At 43.8% G+C, this 22415-nt stretch overlaps 1 protein-coding gene across 6 annotated transcripts in view; it reads right to left on the bottom strand.

Moving 5' to 3' along the window:
• The window catches only part of KYNU (kynureninase), a 302382-nt gene extending 282262 nt beyond the window's left edge, over positions 1-20120 (bottom strand). The window contains exons 1-3 of one of the 6 annotated variants that reach the window (XM_063933729.1): positions 20059-20120; positions 14372-14583; positions 11757-11877 (exon numbers count right to left, since the gene is read on the bottom strand). In XM_063933729.1, the coding sequence (XP_063789799.1) occupies positions 11757-11877; positions 14372-14540 (290 nt within the window). In that variant the 5' untranslated portion in view covers positions 14541-14583; positions 20059-20120. Of the gene's footprint in view, positions 1-11756; positions 11878-14371; positions 14584-18689; positions 18790-19116; positions 19240-19377; positions 19514-20058 lie in introns of those variants that run through there. The other 5 variants (XM_063933730.1, XM_063933728.1, XM_063933731.1 and 2 more) reach the window with 5 other exon arrangements.
• Between the last annotated feature and the right edge of the window lie 2295 nt (positions 20121-22415).

The raw sequence follows: 22415 nt of genomic DNA, 5'->3' as shown, positions 1-22415 counted from the left end.
AGCAGGCTGCCTCTTTCATTGCTCCATCTCCTACTACCCCAGTGATATGCCTGGGTGACTTTAATAACATCCTAGATTTGTCCTTGGATCGATGGCATCCCCCGAATGTTGCGCTGGCGGATGGTGGCCCTACCAAGTTTGCAGATTTCTTAGATAGCTTGCAGTGGGTTGATGCGTGGAGGCTCCGTCACCCTACGGCCCGCCAGTTCTCCTGTTTTTCCAGTACTCATGGCTCCTTCTCCAGGATTGACCTGATGCTAGTGTCCCCTGCCCTTGTCCCCGGGATCGTTGACATTCATTATGAGGCCCGAGGGGTCTCTGACCACTCCCCTTTGTTGATGACTATTGCTGTGGGAGGTCAGAGGGGACACTCTTATTGGAAGCTGCATCCCTCTTGGCTGACCCAGCTGGGTGACTGCAGCGACCTGGAGACTCAGTGGGGGGGGGGGGTACTTTAACGATAATGTAGGGTCGGCCCCGGGTACGATAGTTTGGGATTCATTTAAGGCTTTTTTGAGAGGTTCCTATATTGGACGCATAGCGGCTCATAAACTATCCTCCAGGGAGAGAGAACAGGCCCTTGAAAGTGACGCCAGGGAACTAGAGTCCCAATACTTGCTAGATGGTGCCCCCGCGACGAAGGTACGCTGGCTGGTGGCTCAGTCGGCTTGGATGGCCCATCTGTCCGATAAAAACTCACGCTCCCTCCTTTTTAAGGCTACTAATATCTATATGCAGGCTGATAGGACGGGGGGACTCCTGGCCCGTCTGATACACTATGATCGGCCTGGGTCTACGATCACCCAGATGTCCGATGGGGATGGCTCCTTTGTTGACACCACGCCGGACATCGCGCAGTTATTTAGATCTTATTACTCTGGAGTTTATAGCTCACAATTGACGTGCTCTACTCTGGATATCTCGCATTACCTGGGGGGTATTGCACTGCCCGCACTATCCCCTGAGGCCTGTGAGCTGCTAGAGGCGCCCTTGACGCTCGAGGAAGTGACTGCGGCCATTGGTATGTCCCCTAGTGGCAAGGCTCCGGGGTGTGATGGGATTCCCTCCGAGGTTTACAAAACTCATATAGATTTCTTTGGGCCCAGGCTCCATGCCCTATACTTGGATATATTTGCCAATAATGAGCTTCCTCTCTCTATGTCAGAGGCAATTATAATAGTGATTCCAAAGCCTGGTAAGGACCCTGGGTCTCCGGACTCCTATAGGCCGATTTCCCTGATTCCCACCGATGCTAAGATCCTGGCAAAGATATTGGCAGTACGGCTCAACATGGTGATCGCCTCCCTCGTTCACTCAGACCAGACTGGCTTCATGCCAGGGAAGTCCACATCTATTAACCTACGTAGACTATATACCATTTTGCAACTCCCACATAATTCCCCTTCTGACTCGGCTGTGGTCTCGTTGGACGCGGCCAAGGCTTTTGACAGCATTGAATGGGCTTATTTATGGGAGGTGATGGCCTGTATGGGCTTTGGACCCAACTTTATCTGTTGGACTAAGTTACTGTATCAACATCCGAGTGCCAGGATCTTGGTGAACGGCTATGTATCCCCCTCCTTTCAATTATCCCGTGGTACTAGACAGGGCTGCCCCCTATCCCCCGCACTGTTTGCCTTGGCCGTCGAGCCCCTGGCCTGTCTAATAAGGTCACACCCAGATATTGTGGGAATCGGAACGGGCTTACGTGAGGATAGAATAGCTCTATATGCCGACGACATGTTGTTGTTCTTGCAGGATTACACCAAGTCAATGCCCACTCTGCTGCGTGTGATTGAGTGCTTCGGTGATCACTCGGGTCTTAGAATTAACTGGTCTAAATCGTACATTATGCCAGTCATAGGCCACCCCCCTACTATTCCCAAAATCCCCCTGCCACTATGTTGGACGACACAATTTAAATACCTCGGGATTCACATAACTAATGACCCTTCTGATTTTGTCCCCCTGAATCTGGACCCAACTATGCAGTGGGTCATGGGCAAATCCAAAACTTGGTGTAAGCTTCCACTGACGGTGTCTGGCAGGGTCAATCTTATTAAAATGATTATACTGCCTAAACTTTTATACATTATTCTCCAGTCCCCGGTATATATTTACCCGATATTCTTTAGAAAATTAAACAGTGTTCTATCCTCTCTGATATGGGCTAACAAACGACCTAGGATACAGCTAAATGCCCTTACCAGGCAGCGCTCTGATGGTGGCCTGGCTCTGCCTAATTTTCAGATGTATTACTACGCTGCCCAGTTGACTCATATTAGTGTGTGGGCGCAAGATTCTGGGGTTAACTCCTTACACTGTGAGTTTATTCGCTGTTACTTTCCTCACCTCTCTCCTGTGCAGGTGCTACTGAGTGGGAGCATAGCTCGGTTTCTTCCCCCTATTATTTTCCAGGCATTAAAGATATGGCAGGCCCTGAGAGTCCTCTTGGGTTACGATGGTCTGGACCCTGATACCCCCCTTTGGTACTCTAACTGGCTCCCTGAATTACATGCGCTTGAGGGGCGGGAGGTATGGGCCCCTAGATCCTTGGTTTCTATCTCCCAACTTTACCTAGATGGAGTACTCAAATCCTTCCAGCAACTGAAAGATGAGTTTGGGTTACCCAATTCCTATTTTTTCAGATACCTCCAGCTTCGTCACGCCCTCCAGTCCCAGTTTGCTGAGTCCCCCCCACGAATCCTCCCATTTCCCATCAAGACCTTTGTGGCTACTTTGGGTCGAGCTAAGATGGTCTCCTGTGCGTATGGATATTTACTTGCCAGGCTCCATACGGACCCTCTGACACGTCTCCGTGGAAGATGGGAGGAGGATATGGGTTTAATAACTGAGGAGGACTGGGCCCTTGCTCTGGAATACCCTGCAAAAGTAACCAAATCTCTTAGATATCATCAGATTCAATTCTTCATTTTACACAGAACGTATATGACTCCGGCTAGGCTGGCTACTTTCGATACGGGCGGATCTGGCCTATGTCCTAAATGCGGGGGGGAGATGGGAACATTTTGGCATCTAGTGTGGGATTGCCCGAGGTTGAGGGTGTTCTGGTTGGGGGTCAGGTCAATTCTGAAGAGTACGGGTGTGACTGGCGAACTGCTTACCCCTCAATTCTGTATTCTGTGGATAGGATGCTCTTCTTCTCTGTCTGTTTCAATGGGTCTCTATGCTGGCAGTGTATGTGCCTTGGCTAAGGTTTGCATTGCGAGGCTATGGATGGCCCCTAGAGCCCCCTTGGTTTCTGCGCTTAAGACCCTAATTAATGATACAATAATTAAGGAAAGATATATATATATGAAACAAAACGCATCAGCCAAATTTGAAAGGGTCTGGTCTCCATGGCTTGACTCCCCCCATTCTCTCCCGATCCCGCAACTATAGAGGGCACTGAAATGCTAACTGAACAAATATTTACTGCTTAGTGACGTAGTTGAGATGCTTGGCGGCTGAGCCCTGCGGAATCGCCTGCTTAACCGCATGATTACTGTGGTCCGGAATTAGAATACCCTTTCTCACCTTGCTTCGGGTTTGTTCTTTTTTTTTTTTTTTTTCTCTTTTGATTTTATGTTTCTTATGGGTTAGTTTAAGGGCGTAAATATAAAAATGTATTAGGATTTATATTTATGGCTATGGATCTTGCAGACCCAAATAATCTGTACAGCGGGAAATTATGTGTAATTCCCTTATGCCATGTTCTGATATCCCTCAGCTGTGAATTTCCCTCAATCTTGGGGTTCCTCCTTGAGCTGATGGATTTAATGTTGTGATATTGTGATGCTCTGCAATGTCTGTACCTTATTCTCCAGTTTGCTGAATAAAAATTACTTTATTAAAAAAAAATAATAATACCAGATTTATGATTAATGTGATGGGTTTAACTGATCATGGGGCGGGAACTCAGATGTAAACAACAGAAACCACATCTCAAGTCCTAGCCATCGCCCACTTCTTGAACTGACCAATGGTCCCCGGTGCACAGGATATGTCCCACCCCCAAACCAATGTAAGAAGAGCACACAGTGTCTATTGTATTATGTTTTGATCTACTGAATAAAGAGCGAGCTGCAGGCCAGGTCACTATCACAAACTCTTAACGCTTTCAACCTGATTAGCGGAGGACCGGGACCGGGAAGCGCATGCGATTATTCACACGTATGTACATTGACTGTAGCCATTATTCTGTTGTAGATTTATCTTGTTAGCCTGTAGTGTATAATTTGTACTGTTTTACCTTTTGAAATAATCCACTGTGGCCTTAGAACCCTGTGGTTCAACTACATATTGGTGTTGTGTCCTCATTTCCCTGCTAGGGTTTAAAGCGTATTTTACTGTATAAGGTTTAAGAGTGTATTGATAAAGGTGTACGCACTGCGGGTACTTTATACCGTCAGCGCTACTTAAGGTTTAAGGTATAACATCATTGCAGTGCTTTGCTGCATAAAGGTTTAAAGTGTAACCATATTATTACATTGTATTACTAATAAGGTTTAAAGGTTATCAATTGTGTGTGCGCGCGCTGTGCGTACTCTGTACACTCAGCGCGGCGTGTGTACGCCAAGTACGTACCACGTACGGGACTCTGTACGCAAATAGCGTACAAAGTGCGTAGCACGTGTATTCAGGTAAAAGTGTATCTAGAGGTATAGCTTTATGGTTTAAGATAATATCGACATTATCATACCAATAAGAAATAAAATACATAATCTTCATACTGCATGTTTCATTGAAATAAAGAGATGTACATCAGGACATAACAATGATCAGGAGCATGTAAAAGGTAAGGCAGCCATTTTGGGCACCAGCAGCAAACATCTTAGCTAGGGCAAACATATTCCATTGTGCTTAGGAGAAAACAGTAATAAAACAAAATTGGGTATTAATAGATAGAAAAAGGGCCCTGCTCACAATCTTGTAGGACATTAAAACAAGAGCTTAAGTGCAACATATTAGATTGCATATTGGTCCAGTCAATAGCAGAGAATGGTGAGCTATGTGACCCAGTGCACACCACTGTTGGTCTGGGGTTAGAGGGATTTGATGGTCTAGAATGAAAACACATACTGTAGTGATTAGATTAACACCAGATGGTTATGAAGGGGTAGAATAGGTCACATGGGTGGTTCGTAATAAGCTTGCCTGATTAGCTAAGATTTTAAGGTACAGTTGAAGTTTTGGAGGCTAGAGGGAAGTATTGTTGTGTGATATATGACATGGGGGTAAATTTACTAAGACGGGAGTTCTATTTAAGATAGGATGTTGCCCATAGCAACCAATCAGCTTCTACTTCTCATTTATCTAGCACCTTCTAGAAGATAACACCTGGAATCTGATTGGTTGCTACGGGCAACATCCCATCTTGAATAGAACTCCCATCTTAGTAAATTTACCCCATGGAGCCTGAAAAAAGTCCTGTAACCAGGAATGGGTGCAGGTAATAAGTGTGAATGTATACTGTATATTAGGAAGTTCTGTATTTTGAGATCATTTAAACTTCTTTAGATTCTGACAAGGGTTTAAATCATGGTTTAAACCATGTTTTTTTGTATTATGCTGTGACGTACAGGCACAGCACCGTGACTTCTTAACAACAAAAAATCTATTCTACTAAAAACTAGTGTTTCTATTCAATAATATACATTATATCGGTCAGTGGGTGACCGTTTGACAGCCCTCAATGCTCGATGGATCCAGGGGCCTGCTCAGACACCTCAAGTAGTGGGCTCCAGCTGGCTGCGCTATCCATGCCTAGCTCCTTCCACCTGCCATTATCTCTGCTCAGCTCCTTCTACCAGCTGCTACCTTGGCCAGCTGCTCCTCCTCCACTTGCTGGCCGCTGGACGAGGGGGCTGACCACCAGATGCGATCTGTGGGTCACTCCTTGGTAGGTTTTCTCCTGCTCCTGGTGGTGGCCATCTTGGAGTGGCCGCATTCAGCGTACCTCCTGGTGGGTGTACCCACAGCGGTCACTGGATCCCTCTGCAACCTACTACACTCAGGCACCCCTGTGTTTTCCATATTGGCTGTCCCTTCTCTTGCTCCCTGCTGCCAGGTGACAGCCTGTTCCCTAGGCTACAGTGGATGGTCTGAGGGTGCAACTGAAGTGTTATGTTTCCTCTTACTGAGAGACATGAGGAATTGGGATAGATAATGTGCAGAATAAAGGCACTTCTTAAGTGTGGCATAGTGTATAAGGGCACTAATAATGTGTGACACAATGTATAAGGGCACTACTAATGTGTCAAATATTTGTATAAAGGGACTACTAATGCGTGACACAATGTATAAGGGCAATACTAATGTGTGGAATAATGTGTAAGGGATATTACTGTGTTTTGTATATAAAGGACGCTGCTACTGTGAGGTATTATGTGTATAAGTTGCATTACTACAGTTTGACATAGCATGTATAAGGGGTACTACTATGTGGCATAAATTGTGTGTAATGGGCATTACTACCATGTGGTATATTGGGAATACGGGCCTCTACTCTGCAGTCCAATATGAATAAGGAACACTTCTGTGTGGTGTAACGTAAATAAGGGGTACTACTGTACTGTGTAATGTTAATGGGGGCACCAAATGACTGCCTTGCCTGGGTGACAAAAATCCTAATTTCGACCCTGAATAGATTGCCACCTGATGGTCGACAGTCAACAGATTGACTGGGTAAAAAGGTCGACATGATCAAAAGGTTAACAGTTAAATAGTCGACATGTACTTGGGTCAACAGGGTCAAAAGGTTGACATGCAAATGGTCAACGTAGAAACAGTGTACAAGTGTTTTTATTTAATCTTAACCTAAAACGTAACCATCCACTTAGTGCCTAACCCTCCCACTGATGCCTAAACCCAAACCATGTTTTTTCAAAGCCTAACCCTAACCCTCCCCCTAGTGACTAACCCTAACCCTCCCCCTAACTCTGACCCTAACTCCTAAATCTAAAAATCATGAAAAATGACTTCAGTCCATGTAGACCTGTCGACCTTTTGACCCTATCAACCTATTTACTGTCGACCAACTGGTGTCGACCCATTTACTGTCTATCTATTTACTGTCTATCTTCCATCCGGATACCATCTTTAAAGTAATGGATATATATGTATTCATATCATCAGATCTGTTTATCTCCATTGCTAATGGTTATCATTGGTTATGAATCTGATGCATTAATGCTACGCTCTCTTTATTGGCTATATAATACTTTAGTTGAACCGCAATGCTGCAAATCCCCATCAACATGAAATATTAACCCTACTAATTTACAAAGGCATGCTTAAATAGCACAGAAAGAGGACTAAAGAACAAAACAAAAAAAAACACCCCACAATATGCTCTGTAAAACTTGCATAAGACTAGACATACAATAAATAAATTTCACCTGAATGTTGAAAATTAATTTGCATTAAAATTAAGTGTGTTGACAATATAGCATTTTATTACTTAAATTATCTATTGTTTGATGCTAATGCCATCTGCTATACAATAAAATAAATTATATAAAATTAAGCTATTTTTTTTTAGTTTTCTTGATAACACATGATACATTAAGCAGGGATATCTATATACAGCAGTGATATCTGTGTCTTATGGAACCATCTGATTATTAATAATATTTATTTATATAGTACCAGCATACTCTGTAGCACTTTATAGACTGGTCAGTTCTACTCAATGATACAAAGTGTTAAAAACATTATTAAAAGCCTAATGTGGTTTCTAAAAAAGGAGAGATAATGAGTGTTGACTTTCCTTCACCTCTACTTTCCCTGTCACCACTCTTGGTATTGGACATGTAATTATTATGTACTGCCGTGATAGGAACTGCTGGTGGGCTGCAAGTGCTGTTAATGGATTTAGGTACTTCAGGCTTGTGATTGCCAGAATCATTCTACACCCTTTGAACATAGATTCTGCTTTTATTTCCAGGAATCCATTTGATCATCTAAGGTGACCTTGGCATTAGGTTTGTAGAGAAATGGCAACTGTTGCGACAATAGAGATAAAAAGGTCTCTTCCTGGTGTTAAGTGTGAGGGCATTCTAAGTAGCACATATATCTATCTAGTCAGTTGGAGAGCAAGGCGGCACACATGGCTATTCTACAATATGCTGTCCAAAAATCCCCAGAAAATGTACCAATACAATGAAATATCATAATTGATTTTTTGATGTTTCAATAATAACGATTACATATTCCTCTTAAAATATCTATCTATCTATCTATCTATCTATCTATCTATCTATCTATCTATCTATCTATCTATCTATCTATCCAAACAGAATATTCAGCACTCACCATAGCAAGCTCACTTATCTATCTATCTATCTATCTATCTATCTATCTATCTATCTATCTATCTATCTATCTATCTATCTATCTATCTATCCTATATAATAAAAGGCTAACGTTGCTCCTCACCTCTATGAGGGGAATTCAAGTATTTTGCATGCCGGCAGCCACTAAATGGCGTCCCATGGAGCAATTAAAGTGTTGCTCCATTTGGGCGTGCATGGCCGCCGATGCTGACACTACTATTATGTTGTTCCGTCATTTTGATGGGCAGGTAACTAGCTTATATACAAATAAGATGACATGGGCCTGCACTCCCCTGTAGAAAAAATACATATCTAGGTGCAAGACATCCCAGAAACAGAGGCAAAGGCAGTACTCACAGGAGTTGTTTCAGATAAATAAATGACTCAATAGTCTACTGGAACAGTGTTAACAGGGCCGGTGCTAGGGTGTTCGGCGCCCCCCTGCAAACTATAAAATTGCGCCCTCCCATATTCCGTTGGCGTGCGCCGGGAAAAGGGGTGTGGTCTCACAACTAAGGGGCATGGCCACACAATAGTACCCCCATTTAAAATTACGTTACAATGTAGCACAATCTTATTAATCTTATACGTAATGCCCCACCCGTAGTAGTAGCGTCCTTATATGTAATGCACCCCAGTAGTAGTAGCATCCTTATACATAATGCACTCACAGTAGTAGTAGCATCCTTATACATAATGCCCCCCAGTAGTAGTAGCATCCTTATACGTAGTGCCCCCCCAGTAGTAGTAGCATCCTTATACGTAATGCCCCCCCAGTAGTAGTAGCATCCTTATACATAATGCACCCAGAGTAGTAGTAGCATCCTTATACGTAGTGCACCCCCAGTAGTAGACGCGTCCTTATATACGTAATCCCCCCCCCAGTAGTAGAAGCGTCCTTATACGTAGTGCACCCCCAGTAGTAGACGCGTCCTTATATACGTAATGCCCCCCCCCAGTAGTAGAAGCGTCCTTATACGTAGTGCACCCCCAGTAGTAGAAGCGTCCTTGTACGTAATTCCCCCCTAGTAGTAGTAGCGTCCTTATACGTAATGCCCCCCCCCACAGTACTAGTAGCGTCCTTATACGTAATGGCCCCCCCAGTAGTAGCATCTTTACATGTAATGCCCCCCCCCCTGTAGTAGTAGCGTCCTTATGCATAATGCCCCCCCAGTAGTAGCATCCTTATACGTAATGCCCCTCTAGTAGTGGTAGCATTGTTATACGTAATGCTCCCCGAGTAATAGTAGCGTCCTTATATATAATGCCCCCAAGTAGTAGTAGCGTTCTTATACGTAATGCTCCCCCCAGCAGTAGTAGCGTCCTTATACGTAGTGCACCCCCAGTAGTAAAAGCGTCCTTATACGTAATTCCCCATAATAGTAGTATCGTCCATATACGTAATGCCCCACAGTAGTAGTAGCGTCCTTATACATAATGCACCCCCAGTAGAAGCCTCCTTATATGCAATTCCCCCGTAGTACTAGTAGCGTCCTTATAAGTAATGCCCCCCCCAGCAGTAGTAGCGTTGTTACGCGTAATGCCCCCCCTGTAGTAGCGTCCTTATACGTAATGCACCCTCCCAGTAGTAGTAGCGTCCTTGCATGTAATGGCCTCCCCCAGTAGTAGCGTCATTATACGTAATGCTCCCCCCAGTACTAGCGTCCATAAAGTGCGCGTACGCAGACATACCTCACACACACAATTCACACATATATACACACACATACACACCCACCCACCATATGCGCACACACACACACACACACACACACACACACACACACACACCACTTACCTAAGCCAGTCTCCCTCTGTACTGCAGCCTGGTCAGTGTAGCTCCGCCCCTTCTGTCCCGTTTAGCCCTGCCCCCTTTCTGTCCGTTTATCTCCGCCCCCTTCTGTCCCGTACTCAGCCGCTGTCACACGGGGAGGGGAGGCAGGAGGTTTTTGATTCTGCAGGCGCTGCTGCCAGTGACTGTCATACAGTGACAGACACAGCAGCAGCAGGGGGGACAGGACGGCGCAGCAGTGAAGGGATTCAGAGCAGGGAAAGCGCCTCTCTGTCCCAGCGCCTCCCTGCACTGCATCCCTTCGCTGAGCGGGTAGCGCCGGGCCTGAGTGTTAAGATATTTAAGGGGGAGATGTAATAAGCAGTGATAATAGTGGAGAAGTGAGCCAGTAGAGAAGTTGCCCATGGCAACCAAACAGCTGCTCTGTATTCTTTTATAGTATGCAAATTATAAATGTTATGTCAATGCTGATTGGTTGCCATGGGCAACTTCTCCACTGGCTCACTTCTCCACTTTTATCACTGCTTAGTACATCTCCCACTTAGTCCTTTAATCACTTTCCTCAGGGACACTTGGAAAGTCTGATTAAAGAACTGAAATGTCAGAGAGCTTTTTTAACAATGTAAACAATTGATGGCGATTTCTAAACTGGTACTTTGCAAAAGGGCAATTTTGTGAAGGTTTTAGAGTGATGTGACTTAGGAAAACTTTAAAAGAAAATTCCAGAAAAAAATGCAGAAAAGCAGTGGAGTTGTAGAAGGGCAATAATGCGCTGTCAGCCACATGTGACATCATTATGTCATGAAGAAGGGGCTGGGCCACCACCAGATCTAGAAAGCTGAGGTCCTGGTGTGATCTAAGGAAGCCCAGTGGTACTCTTCAGTGGATCTGCAGGCTTCTGGTCCAAGCACATTGCAAGCCAAATACAGGTGGCAAGGACCTAGAGTCGTTGGCAGTGGAACATCCATCATTACAACTTTTTAACCACTTACCTGGCATGGTCGCATCAGATGCGACCATGCCTGCAAGTGCTTTATCTGACCTGGTCGCACAGGATGCGACCAGTCAGATAAACTGTGTTAGCTACGGCAGGGAAGAGAAACTTCCCTCCGCTGCTGCTGGCGTACTGACGATCACTGCTGATCGGTCAGCATGGCAGGATCCCCCAGCGGCTGCAGACAATAGCAGCCACTGGTAAGGGTAAAACAACCCCCCCAAGCCTCCCCCAGACCCCCCCTGTGTACATGCCAGCTATCCGGGATCTAAAAACTAAAGTCGCAATGGACGCAATGTTCCCGATCAATGTTTCGATGTTTGGAAAAAATATATTAAAAAAAAAAGAAATAAAAATTATTTTGGATAGGGTTAAATTCATGTTCTTCACCTAATTTACTCATAAAAAATACCGACAATTTCGGAGCGGTTTTTGGGGAAATAAATCGTCAGTTAAGTGGTTAAAAAGCTCTTTTATAGTACATTTAGCCCCAAGTATGTTCTTAAATTTAGCAACAAGTTTTTTCTTATACTGCAACATATATATCAGGTACTGATGCAACTGTACAAGAAAAGTCTACAGTAAAATCTGACAATTGTGAAGCATTATAACAGCGTGATTAATCAATACATACATTTTTGCCCACTTGTCCAGTTCTTCATCAATATAGGGTTTAACATTCTTTGGTAAAAGCCCAAGAGAGTTGCCACATAAATATATACAGTTGTCCTCCTCATTAACAAGAGATTTCTCTGCTGAATTAAATATAAGTCACAAAATAAGCACAAATTAATAATTAAAGAAATACACATAGTGTAACTAGTGGAGTTACTTATTAATGACAACATAGCATATGTGTGTTAATAACTGTAAAGTGCCCCTTGAGGCCTAAGAAGAGTATGTTCAGGCTAAGATGAGCTGTAGCGTATAGGGTCAAACAAGATATACATTGAGATGCTTACTCTGTACATAAGATGAAATGGGCATGCATCTTTGGTATTACCTTATATGGTTTTGTAGCTACATTCCAATGTATGGAGCATTAGAGAAGCAAAGGATTATGGGTTAACTTTACACAAGGAGCTTTAGAAAACTGATGGTGTATCTCAGACATTCGGTGTCTTCGTTATATGAACTTAGGCAGAAAAGGGGTTTGATGTGCTGTTCTGCAGATAGTCACATTTATGCATTAATGATTGCGAATGTAATAACCAACATTTACTCACTGCAGCCTTTTTCTAGGACAATAATATGGTTGGTGGTGCTCCCAAGAGCCACAAAGCGGTATCAAAATGCAGAAGAAGAAAGAAAGGCTCTTGTATTGGGGCATGCTTAATAAACATTTTTATAATAAAACTTGTTTAAAACTTCATTTTTTATTGGTATGTATTAAAATATAGTGGCACTCTCACATTGGACCAATATGATATTTTATTGAATTTCTATATTTATTAATTTTTTTAATTGAGACAATTTGTATTAAAATAAAATATGTTACAGTTGATTTGTTAGTGGTTGCAACGTGTATTGGATATCAACGTATCCTACAAAACACTGTAGTAAAGGGCTGTTTTATTCACACCCTCCTCTGTTTACTGGTTGCTGTACTGGGTGTGTAGATGAATGAAGGTGTGAGGGATGGGGAGTTTTGTCAATGATGAAGAGTAACAAGAAATTGGAAATCACATGGTAGGTTAGTTTACTGTACTTTATTTGTAGTATTGCTATTAGTTGTGGGAATTAGGGCTTTTATGTATCTTTTATGGGTTCTCTAACTCTTAGGAGCCAACATTTCTCTGGTGTCCATAATGACAGTATACTGTACTTCTGTCAATATACATGTATCTATGTTCTGAGAAGTTATAATCCCTACACAATATTATGTATAACAATTCTAGAGGAAGTATAACCTCTTATTTAAACAAATGTAATCTTCTGGTACCAGAAATTCCTCTCCGTGGGCACAGTAGGACCTTAATCAACAGAAGGGTGGATAGGAAAAAACTAACAAGAAAGATTTGTTTACACCAGTGACAGCCTCAGGCAATCTGATGCCCTTCAGGGATCTCACTGGGCAGCCTTGTACCCTTCAAGGGCAGCACATGACCCTTAATCTCAGTAAAAAGTAAAATCAATACATTTATTAAAAGATGCAGCTACAGCAAGTGTTAAAAGCTATAACAAACAAATATGGCATTAAAGCAGGAAGGAACTGAAGGCCAGGAGTGAAGACACGAAAGGCTGCATGAGTTCCTTGGACTGCCTATTGCCATATTGACTGAGAATCAGTACAGCCAGAAGGTGACAACCTAGACAGCCTTTCATTTCCTAACTGACTCAGCAAAGAATGGTAGAATGAGAGAAAGGAGTCGGTATTGTATATTCCTTGTAGAATGGCTTCTGGGGGGGTCACTGTACTGGCATATTGTCTGAAATCCTTATTCTGGTACAATGTGTACAGTCAGTGCAGGGTCTAGAACGTCATCATAATGCTGTATGTAAAAAGTAACTGACAGAATGGTAAATGGGAGGCGGACCATTTTGCAAGCTTCCCCACGGGTGTTAAAACAGCTTATACCACCACTTGATCAGCTCCCCACCATCGATTAGCAGTGGGCATCTTTCTTGATTTCACTATGGGAAACTATGTTAGCCCAATGTGCTGGACAATGGAATCACTGCAGCTTACTGCTTACTACAAGTGCTTCATAAAACAAAGACTGCAGAATGATCTTGAATCCAAATTAATATTGGTCATGAAACCGTAATCTGACAACAGAAAAGGACTGTGGAAACAGAGCCAGACACCGTAAATGCTCAGAAGTGCCGAATGGGGACCTTGGGAGGGTGTCTGACAATAGCAGACCCCTTATCACCTCTTTACCCTGTGACAGAAGTATCCTCTGCATTTACGGTAGTTCTGCCAGTCAATCACACATCACAGTGCTAAGATTGAGAGATCCAATACATCATAGGATAACTGTTGTGCACATATGGAGCTGTGACATGGACAGAACAAGAGCGAGAATGCCTCAGGATAAACACACATCTACAACTGACAGGGGACAAAAAAACATGTTCCGTCTGTAACTCCTACTGTAGATGATTTATACTGGATATATTTTGTCTCAGAGCTTGCTAGTTTAAAAAAAGTACAGTAGCCCAGATTTCTGATAATATTTCATTTTTACAGCCAAAAAACTGTAGAATCCAAGCCAAATACTTCAAAATCATAATAATGTGTCTTACTTGTTGGCAAATCCTTCTTCTTTGGAATATGAAAACATTGCTTAAGATGCTTTAATTCATCTTCATCATCTAAGTGAAGAGCCAGCTTCTCACAGAGCACACTACATCCTAGCTGAGTAGCGATGTTTTCTAGCGTTGTTGTAGGTGATATATGAGACAATATACTCATGAGGGCTGAGGGAAGGAAGGTGGATAGGGTCTGCAAACTTGACCTGAAATGCAGAAATATCTACATCATACTCAATGCATCATTTGTAGCAATTCCACCCTCTACCAGAATACGTTATACATAGTACAATCCTTCTCAGTATTTCTGTTAACGATTTCACTTTTACCTGGAAAAAGGTCATGCTTTCTGAAAGTATCAAGAATTGCAATGCATAGGCAAAACAACGACTTTTGTTACTTGGAAACTGTCTTGCAACTTGAACTTTTATATGGATTGCCAAATAGAAATTTTTATAATTGGTCTTTTTTTTTTTTTTTCTTTAAAACACTTGTCGTTCCCCAGGCATCAGGGTGGCTGAGAGGTCTCCAGAGATAAATCAGAGTCTGTGCCCCATGGCTCAATTTCTGGATTTGAAGAGGGAAAAACAACACACAACTGCTGTGTAGGAAGATGCTGACAAAGCCATGGCAAACTTAAAATATGAGGAAAAGCAGGTTGGATGGAATTTTAAAAACATGTAGTAAAGCTTAAAGCCAGAGATATGTAATTTAGTTAATAGCAACCAGAGAGTGAAGAGATAATAATTTCCCTTCAAATACACTGTTTTCCTCATTAAATTTTGTCAGTGTTGCTGTCTTCAGAAATTACTAAAATGCTATAATTAACAAATAAATAACAATTAAAATAAAAATAAAAAGATTTCTATCATGCACAGAACAACAATAGAGGGTTGCATATTAAGATATAGGGGTATATTTACTAAGCCTTGGATGGAGATAAAGTGGACAGAGATAAAGTACCAGCCACTCAGCTCTTAACTGTCATTTTTCAAACCCAGCCTGTGACATGGCAGTTAGGAACTGATTGGCTGGAACTTAATCTCCGTCCACGTTATCTCCATCCAGGGCTTAGTAAATAGACCCCATAGGTACAAAAGTCAAAGACAGGGGCGTAGGGACCCCTATGTACCACCCAATAATGCAAAATGTATATAACACATGTAACTGTGACAGGGTGTGCCACTCTCAGCTCTGGGCCCCCATTGCAGCTGCTCTCCCTGCATCTAAGGTAGCTACGCCCTTGTATATAACATGCGTACCTGTGACAGGGAAGGTGAGCCTCCCTCAGCTCTGGGCCCCCATTGCAGTTGCTCTCCCTGCACCTATGGTAGGTACGCCTTTGGTCCGAGAATCCCTACTCATGGTGGAGCATCTACGTCACACCATGGGACAGATGTAATGATGTCCGATTTGGCTGGAGGTGCAGGTTCCCGGACAAACTCTGAGGTTTTTTTTAAAGCGACATTCATTTACAAGGCATGGTTTTGCCTTGTACATGATTGCCACTTTAAAAAACATCTTAGCTCGGCCGGGAACCCATACCTCCTGCCAAATCGGACTTTAGTACATCCAACCCCAGGTGTCTCGCGTCATATGGAGCAAAAAGGATGGATGAATGAGGACACCTCTGTATGTTACACATGCATTAGTTTAGCTTTAACAATGGCATAAGATGTGTTTTTAAAACGGGCCCAAATGTATTAAGCCTTAAAAAGTGATAAAGTGGAGATGGATAAAGAGAGATAATGACCAGCCAATCAGCTCCTAACTGTCATTTTTCCAACACTCTTTATCCGTCTCCACTTAATCACTTTTTAAGGCTAAATACATTTGGGCCAGGGTCCATTATAGGACCATATATGCATAGCAGGGGCTCTTTAACAGAGGAGGGGGCCCATGAGCACCTCCAGGCTACTGTGCATGAGCAACGCCCATTTTGGGAGTGATTTTTGCCACGACAGCAGCGCCGACACTGGACTCCGGAAAGGTAAGTATTAAATTCTGGATGCAGAGTCTGCTGTGCACCCCCGATCCTCAGATCCAGGGGCCTATGTGCATTGTACACACTGCACACATTATAGAAACGCCAATGATGCATAGGCAGTAATTATTATAATCAGGTCACACATGGAAGCAAAATATATTACAGGCAAGTGACTTCCTAAAACAGTGAAACTTGCAATTTCATTGTTTGAACCAAGTGTCAAATTACCCTACAAGTATAGTATATATTTGGACCACCCAGAGACACCACTGAGAACATACAAACTCTGTGTAATTAAAGCATTAAGCTGAGTTGATCCCAATGTCACTGTGTTTAACTGCTAAGCCAAATACCAACATTCAAAAGATCAAATAATAACAACAGAAAATAACAGATACCCTTCCTGTTATGTTAGTGCCCTGATGTTTAATCTGTGGCTAAAAAAAAATGCATAACTTTACAGCTACATATTTAAAGGCATTTATATTCTTCAGTTGTTAAACATTAATATGCAAGTGTAAAACTCATACTATTACATGTACAGTACACATGTAATATGCGTTCCTCTGTCTCTTTTACATGTGTCTGTTTCAGAAAAGTTCAAGCCAAACATATGTCTGATTACACTTACAATGCTGTCCCAATGAGATGTCAGTTTTCAACTGTATTATTGCGCACAGGTCAACTGAAATTAAATAAGAAGCACTAACCAATTGCCTGACATGGTTGCATCTGATGCAACCAGGTAGAAACACCCCTCTGGATGGCTGCTGGAAGATTATCTTCCAGCAGCTGCCAGTCTCATAGGGACCTCCTAGTCCAGGGGTGGCCAACCAGTCAGAGACAAAGAGCCAAAATATCTTGTTAAGTACGTCAAAGAGCCGACATCAAGCCGAAGGCATGTGTGCAAAAATGGGGTGTGACATGGTGCCTGCTAGGCCACACCCCATGGTATAAAATACAATGAAAATGCCAGATCCACATAAAATACATTTTAAAGCAAGAATCAACATAAAATACATTGAAAAAGACACTTCCACATAAATTCATTAAAAAATCCAGATCCACATAAAATATATTGAAAAAGCCATATTCACATAATACACTTCAGCTCCTCCATGTGTCACTCCAGCCAGCACCCTCCTGTGTCACTCCAGTCAGCTCCCCATTGTGTCTCTCCTGCCAGGATTCTCCTTTGTAACTCCAGCGAGCTCCTCATTGTGTCACTCCTGCCAGCACCCTCCTGTATGACTCCAGTCAGCTTCCTCCATTATGTCACTCCAGCCCACCCTCATATGTCACTACAGCCCAGTATCTGGCTCCCCAGTTTTCAGTCGCCGTAGTGCTGCTGTGTGTCTGGTTGGAGTGCACCAGTTTCCAGGATCTGTTGTGCTCAGGTGACTGAGTGTCAGGAGCCACATTTGAGTAAAGAAAGAGCCTCATGCGGCTCAAGAGCCACAGGTTGGCCACGGCTGTCCTAGTCCTTCTGCACTAATGGCTATTACTTTAATCTCTGCAGATCACTGCAGGGTGCAGTGATCGGCCATTCTGAGGGTACCCTTCACGCGGTGGCTGCTCCTCTCTGAAGCCGCCAGGGAAATGCCATAAAATTAGCTGTTGTGTCCCTGTGTATGCTCGGTGCCTGCTCCTCATTGTAGCCACCGAGGAGATATAAAAGAAGCAGTTCTCAGCCTCCCAGTGTATACCTCAGAGCTGCAGAGAAGAGCAGCCACCAGGAAAATGTAAAGCTGAAACGTTGCAATAGGCCGATCATCGATTGTCTGATTTAGCAGGCACCAATGTTTTGGGGTTTCTTTATAATAAAATTAGAATTTTTTTCTAAATACAATTGTCTTGTATAAGTTTTAAACTGATGTTAACCCAATTCATTCATAAATCCCCCCCTCCCCCCCAACACACAATAAAAACAAAAAAACATAACAATGTTGAGTGCTTTTTGGAAAACAGTAAAGTGGTTAAAAAATAAAATATGAAAAAATTAAAAACATTCAACCAATGTCAGGAAATATGTGCAGTCTTATTTTTTAACAAGTGTTTACCATAAGCTAGGAGTGCCTCTACATGCACATGATTTTAACACAGCAGATACATTGCCATACATGGACAACCCTCACATTCTCGTTTTTGGGTTCCTTTCAATTAAAAAATCTTTCCCAATGGACGGACACACACACACACACACACACACACACACACACATACACACACACACACACACACACACACACACACACACACACACACACACACACACACCTTAATGTACTGTAAATGTAACTTCTGCATATCATATACAACACATACCTTGTGTGTCCCAACAGTCAAAATGGTTTAACAGCTAGAAAGCAGAAACGCAACAAGCTTTACAGTGTGAAAGAACATTTGATTCTGGACTGAAGTTTAATCTTTTCTTCAAATCACTGTCCCCTTTGTCAGCAAATAAGTATGGTATCAAAGGTTATTGCCCTCTGGCTTCAAAGAAGTACACATGACCTATTGAACCTCTGTTCTTGCACTGTGTACTGTGTCTTGCAGTTTGTGTGTCAGGTATAGTAACAGTATAAAAAATTTTTGGGGTAATTACTCATTAATAAACTGTTCCTGACACCTACTGTACAACAAACAAACTGCACAATAAACAGATAGCTGAACAAACAACAGAGATAAAACATTATGCTGTTACAGGTATAAGGTTCTATATTCACTTCTTTACATGCCAGCCTGAACTTACAGATATTCGTAGCCAGCCAGGAAGATACTGTAGTTGAGTATTACATAGAATAATTAGAATATGAACAGCCCATCTACTCCCCAGCATGCTCAGTGTGCTCCTATGTAAATAACACCCTATGACAACAAGCTGGCTGCTTCCAGTACTTCCGCCCGAGAGCTGATCACACATCTGCTTTTATTGTGCTTTTTACAGTACACACTGATAAATACAGGAAAAGCAGTGTCCAGATAGGACAAATAAGAGTTACAGTAACAGTACCATTCATTTCCCACCGCTGAGTTCTAAAATGTTCAATATATTACAATGCAACACAATCCTTTTCTTGTGCACTCATGTGCTGCCAGATGAATGACTATTTTTTCTACACAGTGGTCTGTGTATTACTAATAACTGTACATTGGCCCTCATTCCGAGTTGTTCGCTCGGTATTTTTCATCGCATCGCAGTGAAAATCCGCCTAGTACGCATGCGCAATGTTCGCACTGCGACTGCGCCAAGTAACTTTACTATGGAGAAAGTATTTTTACTCACGGCTTTTTCTTCGCTCCGGCGATCGTAATGTGATTGACAGGAAATGGGTGTTACTGGGCGGAAACACGGCGTTTCAGGGGCGTGTGGCTGAAAACGCTACCGTTTCCGGGAAAAACGCAGGAGTGGCCGGAGAAACGGTGGGAGTGCCTGGGCGAACGCTGGGTGTGTTTGTGACGTCAACCAGGAACGACAAGCACTGAAATGATCGCACAGGCAGAGTAAGTCTGGAGCTACTCTGAAACTGCTAAGTAGTTAGTAATCGCATTATTGCGAATACATCGGTCGCAATTTTAAGAAGATAAGATTCACTCCCAGTAGGCGGCGGCTTAGCGTGTGTAACTCTGCTAAATTCGCCTTGCGACCGATCAACTCGGAATGAGGGCCATTGCCTTTACTTCGGTTGCATACCTCCCAACTTTTGGCTGGACGAAATAGCCAGGGACTCTCGCGCGCCACCCCGAAAAGGGGCGTGGCCTGCTTGAGTGGGCGTGGCCTCTCCAAACGGTCCGTTTTTCTGCCTTTTGGGGGCGTGCCCAGTGCTCCCCGAGCAGCTGGGCAGCCCCCGCTCCCCTCCTAGCTCTGAATACATGCCGTGCGCGTGCGCGCAACATGTATTCAGTGATCACCGGCTGCTTTGCGGGTGGGATAGCGGGACAGGGTCCGAATAGCGGGACAGTTGGGAGGTATGAGGTTGTACTATATACAGTACAGTAAGCTAAATAGGTCCACTTTAAATTATCAGCTGGAAACGTACAATGACACACATTGAGACATTTCAGCAGCTCACTTTCCATCAATGGCCCTCATTCCACCCAATCACACGCTGCACTTCTTTGCATCGGTGCAATCGGGTCTGGAATGCACATGCGCGGCAGGGGCGTTTTAAGAGAAGAGGGGGCCCGTGGGCAGAGCCGGATTAAGGCCCCGGGAGGCCTGGGGTACTAAAGAGCAGGGGGCCCCCACGGACTAAAAAACTAAAAAAATATAATAAAATAAATATATATTTATTTTATTTTATTATTTTTTTAGTTTTTTGTAGCTGTGTGTCCAGGCTGTGTGTATGTGTGTGCACTGTGCAGGTTATGTGCCTGTTCCCCCAATACACCCTGCTGGGACTGATAGTTCCACAACTATATGATACAGTTTGCTTACCACTGCCCTCCTCCTTCAGTTCAGCGTGCGGCGCGCCAATGACTGAGCCGCAGGCTTGCTGAGCCGGACAGCAATTGGACAGCTGAGCCGTCACTCAGCTGCCCTGACTACACCTGTTAGAGCACTCTTCTTAGAGCTGTAGTCAGCGCAGCTGAGCGACGGCTCAGTTGTCCAATTGCTGTCCGGCTCAGCAAGCATGCGGCTCCGTCATTGGTGCGCCGCACGCTGAACTGAAGGAGGAGGAGGGACAGGGCAGCGGGGAGGCGGGGCTCGTGAGCGCAGCACCGCAGATCGGATTGAAGAAAGATCCGACCTGTGGTGTGGCAGGGGGCCCTTTTGGAAAGGGGGGCCCGGGGTACGTATCCCCGGGACCCCCCCCTTAATCCGGCTCTGCCCGTGGGCAGACTCCAGGTGGGCTCCCTCCTCTCCACGGTACTGTAATGTGCCAGAGTCTACTGCGCATGCACAAGTCTCTGGAAACATGGCGCCCACCATGGTCTGGAGACTAATTTCCTACTGCGCATGCGTGGCTGCCGTTTTGGGACTGATTTTTGCCACAGCTGCTGTGGCTCCAGCGCCCATTACGGGACTCCAGAAAGGTAAGTATTAACACAGCATGAGTGTGTACGGTGTGAGCCCTCTGGACCCAGGGGCCCGTGTGTACCACACAGATTGCACCCATGGTAGAAACGCCAATGTCCACAGGGATGAAAACTTGGGGGGCAAACTTGTATGCAGAGCAGCGCGTGAATAGATGTTGTGCACATGCGCACAACATCTATACAGTGCAGCTAGTGCCTGGGGCATGTGAGAGTACCTGATTTTGAATTTGCAAAAGTTATGAGGAATGTGGACTCATGGGGCTAATGCAAAGTTGAATGCAAATCTGCTGTTATTTCTCCTGGATTGTGTGCACAGAGCGAAATGCATGTATTTGCAATGCCTGTCTCCATATTCTTGGATTCATAGCCATAATCATTATCACTGCCACCAGCCCTATACTAGATGCAGTCTGAAAACAGTATTTACACGTTCCCACAATTCTTCATAGCCTGCATTTCTGCTGACACACCCTCATTGAACATTGCCTAAACGAAAATGCCCTATTACAGCCCAATTGGATATAGTATGACTTGTCGACAGTCATCAGGTCAACATGATAATGTTGACATGAAGCATGTCAGCATGCTCAACATGTTGATAGTAACCATGTCAACATAATGAACTGTCAACAACTGTCCCTGGTGTTCTAGTGGCTTCTTACCTTCTTCGGCAGCGGCGCCAACGTCTTCTTACAGGTCCTGGAGGTCATATGTGGAACTCCCCATTATCCCTAATCCTAATCTCTGCATGTAACGCATCCTCTAGTACCTAACCCTAACCTACCGCAACCCCCCACCCCCCTACAGCCAAATACCCCAAGCAGTGCCTAATCCTAATCATTGGCATCCTGAAACTGTCGACATTTTAAATGGGGGCATTTCAGATTTCACATTGTGAACCTGTTGACAGTTTGAGGATGCCAACCTGGTGCCTGTTGACAGTTTGAGGATGCCGATCTGGTGCCTGTTGACAGTTTGAGCCATGTAGGCTTTTTGATGTCAACATTATGG

The sequence above is a fragment of the Pseudophryne corroboree genome, chromosome 7, assembly GCF_028390025.1.
Source record: "Pseudophryne corroboree isolate aPseCor3 chromosome 7, aPseCor3.hap2, whole genome shotgun sequence".
NCBI classification, from domain to species: Eukaryota; Metazoa; Chordata; class Amphibia; order Anura; family Myobatrachidae; genus Pseudophryne; species Pseudophryne corroboree.
This window is presented reverse-complemented; position numbering and strand designations above follow the sequence as displayed.